The following is a 9,275-nucleotide window of genomic DNA, read 5'->3' on the forward strand; positions in this document are numbered from 1 at the left end:
ATATATACAAACTCACTGCTGTTGAGTCGGATCCAACTCATAGTAACCCCTCCTGGGGTTTCCAAGGTGGTATCTTAATGGAAGTAGACTGCTCAATCTTCCTTCCGAGGAGTGGCTGGTGGGTTTGAACCACCAGCCTTCTGGTTAGCAGTCAAATGCGTAAGGCACCACACCACCAAAGCTCATATATATATAGTCACACACACACACACACACACACATATAGTGGGTATAGTCCTATTTTCCTTCCCACACCTATTCAGCTTTCACGTCTATCCATGTATCCATAGGTGGTTGTTATTATCCACGTATCCATAGATAGTTGTTATTACTGTTATTGAGGGATTGTGTATGCTGTAGTATTTACCTCTGTTGCCTTTAACTCTTGTGCTCCTCCCAGCGTCGTCTTTTCTTGCTCATTCTGTGCTGATCTCCCCCTATTGTATATTGTGTTCCTCTTCACCCAAGTTAATACGTGTCTACACTCTAGTTAGTGATTTATCCTCTTTCCCTCCCACCCCTGGCAGCCCTCAAAGAATGTTTCTTTTTGTGGGAAAACCTTTCCTTGACTTTTATAATAGTAGTCTTATACAATATTTGTCCTTTTTGACTAATGTCCTGATTGACTAATTTCACTCAGCCTGATATCCTACAGGCTAATCCATGTTATGAAGTGTTTCACAAATTCATTATTCTTTAATATTGCATAGTATTCAGTTGCGTGTATGTACCATAGTTTGTTTACCCATTCGTTCATTGGTGGGCATTTAGGTTGTTTCCATCTCTTTGCCATTGTGAATAGTGCTGTGATGAACATGGCTGTGCAAGTATCTGTTCGTGTCACAGTTCTTTCTTATTCCTGTAGGGCATGTATCTAGTAGTGAGATTGCTGCATCATACGGCATTTCTATTTCCAGCTTTTTAAGGAGGTGACATACTGTTTCCAGGATTGTGTTTTATAGGTCTTGATGCCTAAAGGAAGCATGGACTTCACTAATGATACAGGAACCTTCACTTTTTATATGCAAACATATTTTTAAACTAGCACACAAATCAATTAACTTCCGTGTTTATTTGTATTTAACATTTTATTTTGAACAATGGTTAGAATGAAGCAGCTTATTATTATTATTTTATAAATTACTCTTTTCCTTGCTTAATTGTGATAAAGTGCACTTATCTAAACATCTGCTCTATTAATCTCCCCAAAGACTACTGCAGGCCCTGTCACACCTTCTGGCCTGTATTTCTTCTCTTAATCTCACCATCCTGCAGGACATAAGGTATAAATTGTCTCCTCAGGGAAGCCCCCACTGGCCTTGCCACCAAGACCAGCTTCCCCGCCGCTCAGAGCCCATGTCCAGCTCTGCTCTGAGAGCCTTCAGGCGGTGACGGTGAGCTCCCTCTCAGGGATGGAAGGGTGCACTACCAACAATCATTCCCATGGTCTTCTAGAGTCTTTCTTGTTTCCTACTTTTGTGAGCTGGCCCCTTGTTTCTTAAAACAGTCAGGTGTGTCCTCCACCGAAAATATCTTTACAGCTTTCACAGTAAATATAGCAGAGGTGAGTGCTAATAGCAAGCATTTCAAACAGAGTGGAGGAGCCTGACAAGCTATTTGGAATGTAAGTGGAGACCATTTGTTTCCCGTGGTCTCTGAGGCTGGGAATTGACAAAACTTACGATGGGGATTTTCACACATTTCACATAGTTTCTATGTCTAGTTAGCATGTGAATTCTTTCCTCTAACATGTCTCAAGTACAATAGGAGCAAAGGTTTTAGAAACCCTCAAAGAAGAGAAAACCATTAGTACCTGTTCTGATCCGGGTCTGCTCAACTTCTTCAAAACACTCCATTTTGGATCAGTCCGTGGGATAAAATCTTCTTAGACACTAATGATGCACACCTCTCTTTAATACTTGATTATCTCCCTGTGGGATTGCTGGGGCACAGTGGTTAAAAGGGATCGGCTGCTAACTGAAAGGTTGGTGGTTCTAACCCACCAGCTTCTCTGTGGGAGAAAGTGTGGCATTCTGCTCCTGTAAAGATTTCAGCCTAGAAAACCCTAGGGGGAGTTCTGCTCTACCTAGAGGGTCGCTAGAAGTCAGAGTCGACTCGACAGCAGTGAGCTTGGTTTTTGGTTTATCTCCCTTTCAGGTGGGAAGGCAGCCACAGACTTAGTAGCCCACAGCATCACAGATCAGGGCTGGGATAGTCCAGGAAGCAAAAGACAGTTGACTACACATCAGCTACACAGTGAAAAATTGAACCCGAGAATCCTAAATTACAAGGTATCTTGGACTTTCACCGTAGAAAGGATATATACAAACTTGAAGAGCAAAATAAAAAACATCACACAAAACATTTTAATGCACTCTGTATCTATTTGTAGTCCTCTTGTTTTTTTTCCCCCTAAATGTTATGTTATTGCTGTTGTTGAGAATATACACATCAAACATACACCAATTCAACAGTTTCTACATGTAAAATTAGCAACACTGATTATGTTCTTCAATTTGTGCAACAATTCTCACTCTCTTTTTCTAAGTGGTTCCTCCCTCGTTAAGATAAATTCTCTGTCCTCTAAGGTTCCTATGTGTTCTTTCGCATTGCTGTTGTCAGTTTGATCCCATATAGATGTGTGTGTGTGCGTATTTATTTATTTAGGTTTGGGTGAAAGTTTATAGGCAAATTCATTTTCCATTCAACAATTTATGCATATTTTGTTTTGTAACAGTAGTTACAATCCTCCAACGTAACAGCACTCTTCCCACTTTCTCTCTGGGTTCTCCCTGTCCGTTCGTCCTTCTTTCCTGCTCCTTCCTGTCCTCTGAGCTTTGTTTTGGGGGCACATGCTGTTCTTTTGGCCTCAGTAAGGTTGATTGTTCTGAGGAGTAGGTTCTTTTCAGTGTTACTGTTAACTTTATAGGCTTGTCTGTATTGGGCTGAATGGTGATCCCTGAGGGTGTGTTCAGTTCCAGGTTTCAAGGGTGTCTAAGGACCACCATTTGAAGAGTTTCACCAATATCTATCAGATCAGTAAGTCTGGTCTTTTTTATGGTTTTGAATTTTGCCCTATATTTTTCTCCCCATTCTGTCCAGGATCTTCTTTGGTCCTGATCAGAGTTGGCCATGGTAACCAAGCACCGTTTAGTTCTGGTCTCTGGGTGGTAGAGGCTGGGGTCCACATGGTCCACTAGTTCTTTGGACTGTTTGTTTCCTTGAGTCCTTGATGTTCTTCATTCTTCTTTACTCTGGATGGGGAGAGACCAACAGTTGCATCTTAGATGGTAGGTGGTTTTTAAAAGGTCAAGGCAGACCTTTTTTTTTCTTCTTCCTTTTTTTACTGGTTAAGCTAAACTGTTGTTCGGCTAAAGAAGATTTCGGGGGATGTTTTTGGTTTATGATCTAAAGATTATCTCAGGGCAGTTGTTTCAGGGATTCATCTACCTTCCATGGCTCTGGAAATCAATTTGAAATTCTGCTCAGCATTTTCTTCTTTTTCATTAGAGTTCTTCTGTGGAATCATTGATCAAAATGTTGGCTTTATGATCTAGATCAATTCCAGGTGGTAAAAAGAAGTTATGCTAACCTTTGTATAATCATTTCTTCACAGCAATAAAGAATGATACTGAAAGAAAATTTTGCTACCAACAACTTCCAGTAACTTTGAGATTAATCTATACCATTTTCCAGGTATCTTTTCTATATTATTTGAATATTGGGTTTGGGAGCATTGCTGTTTCAAATAACTCAGTAACTGTGTGGTTCTTTGTGTAGGAAATGGCTAAGTTTGAAGAGCCAGACATTCTTTTTAATATGCTTAACTGTCTGAAGATTCTCTGTCTACATGGAGAGTGTTTATATATTGCTAGAAAAGATCATCCTCAATTTTTAGCTTACATTCAGGATCATATGTTGATTGCAAGGTATGTCTAACAATTTACTGTTTGTTTTTAACTCAGGCTTTATTTAAAAAAATTAAAGTTAGAGTAATACTAGCTCATTTGGACTATATTTCTCAGCCAGGACAGCCTAACTGCCTATGAGGGCTACTTTTATTTCTTTGACTTAGTCTAATTTTAAAATATGTCAATAAAAGTGGGAGTAATTTTCTTGACACTGCAGAAATAGAATGGTAAAATAGGGATTATTTTAAACCTTCCAGTTGCCAAATGGCTTAGGATAACAAGCCCTAGAAAAATGTCAACAGACACTAAGCTAATATTTACCTCATATAATTGAATAAGGACTTAGCTCAATTTCTTACTTGAAATGGAGCTGCTAATAAAGATCTAAACTCTGTCCACATGTTGTTTGATCAGGTCTGTTCTAGAGAGTGCAGAGGCATTTTGAGAACAATGGTGAAATATCGCCCTGATTTATACAGTAGTTTTCTTCCTGGGAAACTTGAACTAATTGTTCCAGTCCTTCTGGAAGGGTTGTTGGGTGCTGTCGATGTGATTCTGACTCACAGCTACCCCGTGTGTTGGAGTGGAACTGCTCACCGAGTTTTCTAGGCTCCGGTCTTTGTGAGAGAGGAGCACAGGTGGTGCACTGGTTAAGCACTCGGTTGCTAACTGAAAAGTTGGTAGTTCACATCCACCAGCCACGTCACGAGAGATGTCACAGTCTGCTTCCATTTGCAGCTTTGCAAACCCTATGGGGGAAGTTCTGCTGTGACCTGTCAGGTTGCTGTGAGTCAGAATCAACTAGATGGCAGTGTGTCTGGTTTGAGTTTAATGGAAAATAAGGATGGAGAAATAGATTGGGAACCAAGTGAGGAGGACCCTGATGAGAAGGACTTTATTTAGTGATGTTTGGGGATCCAAATCCTGTTGTTTGGATGTTTAGGATTCAGAGATGGGAAGAAATTTGCACATAGTCACACAGCTGATTCATGGCAGGGTTGGGATTAGATTTGTATTTGTCTGATGTCCGCTCCTCAAACATTAAGGTGTTTGAAAATTGCTCCTTTTGCTCCAGGAAGTCCTCTTTTAGGAACTAGCAGCTCTGGTGGCCTGAACCTCAGTATGCTATCTGTGAATCAGACATAGTGTGTGTCACTCCTCTGATCTCTTAGCAATGCCTTGTGGGGTTTTTAAAGTTATAACTAGTTTCGATTCTGATATAAACTCTGGAGTCAAATCCAAACCAAACCAACCAACCAAGCAACAAAACTGGTGTATGTTAAGTAATTGAATAAAAAATTTGAAGCCAATAATGTAATTACTAAAATTGTATGTTTGGAATTATTCTAGCAATAATAGGAAGGCAGCTTAAACTAACTGCGGGGACTTTTTGACCAGTAGAGGTCTGGTTTTAGGGATGGTGGGTGGCCACAAGATGTCATCAGGGAGGCCCCTTTCTTGTCTTTCCTCTTTTCTCCTCTCCTCACTCACTCCCCTTCCATCTGCGCTGGCCCCTTCTCAGGCAGGCTGCTGCTGTGAGGGAAGGAGGGTCACTTGTGGCTCTAGACCACCATGGTCTTTCATTTCTGAGATTTCAGAAGGAGAGAAATCCTTTCCCTCCCAGTGTCCACATCAATTCCTGAAAAAAAGACTCTGGTATCCCCATGGTTACCGTATGGTTACCAGAGTCCAGCACCTTTAGACTAGTCACTGTGATCCTGGGAGTGGAGCACTTTGGGCAGCCTGGGTTTGTGATCACTCTTATGATGTTCTGGGTGGGGTATCTTGATTGACAGCCTTGCCTGTTAGGGGAGAGACTGTTTTAAGTAATAATAATTATTAATAATAAAGGAGAGTGTTTTGTGACCAGAGTAAGGGGAATGGGCTGCTAGGCAGACAAAACCAACAAAACTCCCTCATCCTGACATATCCAATAATGATTTTATATGTTATTCAACAGTCACTGTTCGTTTATATGGCCAAATTTATATAGTTGAGTTTAAAATATTCAATATTTAATTCATATTTTTAAAGTATATGTTAAGTGATATTTTTTAATGTGGCCTAAAAGTCATTTCTAAAAAAAAAAAAAGCATTAACAGAACAGCACAAAGGAAAAGTTTTTCAGAGTGTTGTGGTCTTGTGGATGAGTGAGTTTCACCAAATGCATTCCTATTAGCTACCCACTAACTGCACTTACCATAAATTTATAGGACGTTTTTCGGAAAGGTCATGATGACTGTCACCAACCGCTTTTGCTTCTCTTGATTCCCAGCCTGTGGAGGGTCGTCAAATCCGAGTTCTCCCAGCTGTCTTCCCTGGCAGTCCCTCTTCTTCTCCACGCTTTGTCACTTCCTCACGGTGCTGACATCTTCTGGACAATCATAAATGGCAACTTCAACAGCAAAGACTGGAAGATGAGGTTTGAAGCAGGTACCTCTGTTAGCTTGCAGATTCTCTGAGTTCCAAGGCACACAGGATCCAGCCATGGCATTATTTTTGGCCCCTTTTTCTCTTCCTTTCTTTTTGAAGGTCATTCTATTGCCTGACATGTTTTTTAGTACTTCTACTTGGCTTATCTTCCTCTTCATCAGTGTTTTGCAGTGTGGTCCTTAGGTAGGGTGGCCACGTTCAGTTTATATAACTGAGCCCTAGTGACACAGTGGTTAAGTGCTTGGTTACTAACTGAAAGGCTGGCAGTTAGAATCCACCAGCCACTCTGTTGGAAAAAGATGTAGCAGTCTGCTTCAGTAAAGATTTATAGCCTTGGAAACCCCATGGGACTGTTCTACTCTGTCCTCTAGGGTCTCTGTGAGTCGGAATCAACATGATAGCAATGAGTTTAATGGATTTGTCCAGTTTATGCCTGCTATCCAAGTGTCTTAGGGACTCTAGAAACATAGAACCAGTGAGATATGCATACTCCTCACTTATCAACTCTCTTGGTATTCAGCATGTTGAATTTATAGTAATAGTAAAAAAAAATCTACTTAAAATCAGTTAAGGGCCCAAGTGTTTTGAGTGAGTGTTTCCCTTCAGAGCCCCAAGTTCTTGATACTTCCAATGCCATCCCTCTCCCCAAATAAAGTTAAAAGGGGGAAATAATCAAGGTCAGACACCTCAATATGTTCCTTAGCCTTGCTGAATCCTGGCTGGGACCTCAGGACAGTGGCTGCCCCACCATTTGAGTGGAGCTGCGGCTTCAGGCAGCAAGTCCACAAGAAGGTGGCAGAGGGCTGCAGCCAGGGCACACAGCAGTACTTCACAGACCCCAGGATCTGCCACTGGTGCTCTGGTGGTGCTGGGCCAATGGGGATTTTTCCCAAGTGGGTGGAAGTTTCTGTGGAGAGCAAGAACTCTGCGTGGGTTGCGGTAGGGCGGATCCCCTCCTAGCTCCATATCCTGGCACAGTCAGCTCTGCCTGTGGGTTGCAGTGTCACAAGCTGGCCTGACTGTTCAAAGTATGAGAGTCCCAGTGTGTGAGTGAGAGACGGAGGCTGCCGGGAGGGAGCAGCCCCGCGGAGCTACCTTCAGAGTGACACCTGCAGCCTGAGGAGCATGCAGTCACCAAGTTTTGCATAATGCTGATTTTTCATAAAAACCTCGTTTTTGGAACCTAATTATGAAGCTAAGAGAGGAGTAGAGACAGACAGACAGCTAGGGAGATAGATAGATAGATAGATAGATAGATAGATAGATAGATAGATAGATGTGGTAGGGAGATATATGGCTAGCTATACACTCAATTACTTTATAACAGCAACTAGACAAGTGTTTAACCAACCAAGCAATTGGGCACCATGGCCAAGCTGAGCTGACACATGGTTTTAACCATCACACCAGGTACAGATGTTAATTGTGCCCTTATGCACCCTTGAATGGGTTTCAGTTTGGATAAGAAATTATGTGGTCAACTCAGTAGGTTACCTGCATCTGAGTAGATGTCAGTGTGTTAGAAAAGCAGATTATTGAACCCCAGCCCAGACTACTGAATTAGAATCTCTAGGAGTGAGGCCAGGAATCTACATTTTTAACAAGCTCTCCAGGTATTCCACTAAAGGTTAGGAATCTCTGCTGTACGCCCTTGCCATTGGGGCATCGGGTATCAAATCTGGAGCAGTGATGGGTATAATTTCTCAGTGCATAGAATGGCAAGTCCTCAGAGGAACTTGGTAAGGAAGGAATCTGGATGTGTTATCTTAGCCTCATATCAGCTGGTTTCTGTGTCATTCCCATTTTCTAGGGGAACACTAGCGGGGTTGACATACCATAGTGTGACGTATCATAACCATTCCACACATTTTAGGGTCTCAAAGTTTGGCAAAAAAATAAAAGTCAGGTGAATTAACTATTATACTTTATGGTTCAATTCTCTGATATCTGGCCACCTCAAAGAGTTCTGGCTTTTTAATACCCACATGCTTTGCAGTGGCTAGTTTGCTTATATGATAACACATGGTATTGTAGGGAATTAGAGTACAATTTTCATTGAAAATCTACATGATATTAGCAAAATTTTATAGGTATTTAAATACTGAGACATGCCCACTCCTGTGAGGATGGTGCAGGGCGGGGCAATGTTTTGTTCCTTCTACAAAGAGTTACCATGACTCAGGGCCAACTTGACAGCACCTAACAACAACAACAACAACTAGGGGTTATTTCATTCCAGTTTAAGGGTTAAATCATTGCCTATTAAATCACAGCTCTATTTATGTCACTTTTCTACTTAAAAACCTTTAATGGGTTCTCCATGCTTGGACAACAAAGTTCAGATTCCTTAAACTGACATTTGAAGCTCTCCATTAACGAGTGTTCCTGGCCTTGTTCCCCACTCCTCTTTCTACACATGCCATTGCTATTTCTGCATTGATTCCTGCTTCCCTTCATGCATCCTTTTGCCCTTCTGTTCTCTCCATCTGAGTCTCTTCCCTTCAAGACTTGTTCAGATGCTATCTGCCTCTGATCCTCCTTCAGATGGCGCCTTTGGTTTCTACCATCTTGAGTTGCTCTGTGGAAAGTTGTTCTATGTCCCCTAATCTCCCCCAACATTTTATTTCTACCTCATGAGAGGTATTTTTTCTAGTTGTATCTGTCATATCTTTCTTAGTTAATGGACTTTTTGAAGTCAAGATCTGTGGCTGATTCATCTGTTTATTTACTTGCATCTCCTTACAGGTGCCTAGGAAAGTGTCTTAATTGCTTAATCTACATTCTAAATGTGAATGAGTTGGTGAATTTACTGGATAAATACTGTATGCTGTTGTTGTTGTTAGGTGCCATTGAGTTGGCTCCAACTCAGAGCAACCCTGTGTACAACAGAACGAAACACTGCCTGGTCCTGTGCCAGCCTCACACTCCGCT

General features: G+C 41.5%; 1 protein-coding gene across 1 annotated transcript in view; it reads left to right on the forward strand.

Annotated features, from left to right (window-relative positions):
* UNC79 (unc-79 homolog, NALCN channel complex subunit) overlaps positions 1–9,275 on the forward strand; it is a 284,033-nt gene that overhangs the window by 131,780 nt on the left and 142,978 nt on the right. Inside the window, exons 20-22 of the mRNA XM_042781482.1 lie at positions 3,617–3,696; positions 3,781–3,929; positions 6,187–6,344. Of these exons, the coding sequence (XP_042637416.1) occupies positions 3,617–3,696; positions 3,781–3,929; positions 6,187–6,344 (387 nt within the window). The remainder of the gene's footprint in view (positions 1–3,616; positions 3,697–3,780; positions 3,930–6,186; positions 6,345–9,275) is intronic.

This window comes from Orycteropus afer, unplaced genomic scaffold (genome assembly GCF_000298275.1).
Source record: "Orycteropus afer afer isolate SDZICR_OR568_19922 unplaced genomic scaffold, OryAfe1.0 scaffold00127, whole genome shotgun sequence".
In the NCBI taxonomy this organism is placed as follows: Eukaryota; Metazoa; Chordata; class Mammalia; order Tubulidentata; family Orycteropodidae; genus Orycteropus; species Orycteropus afer.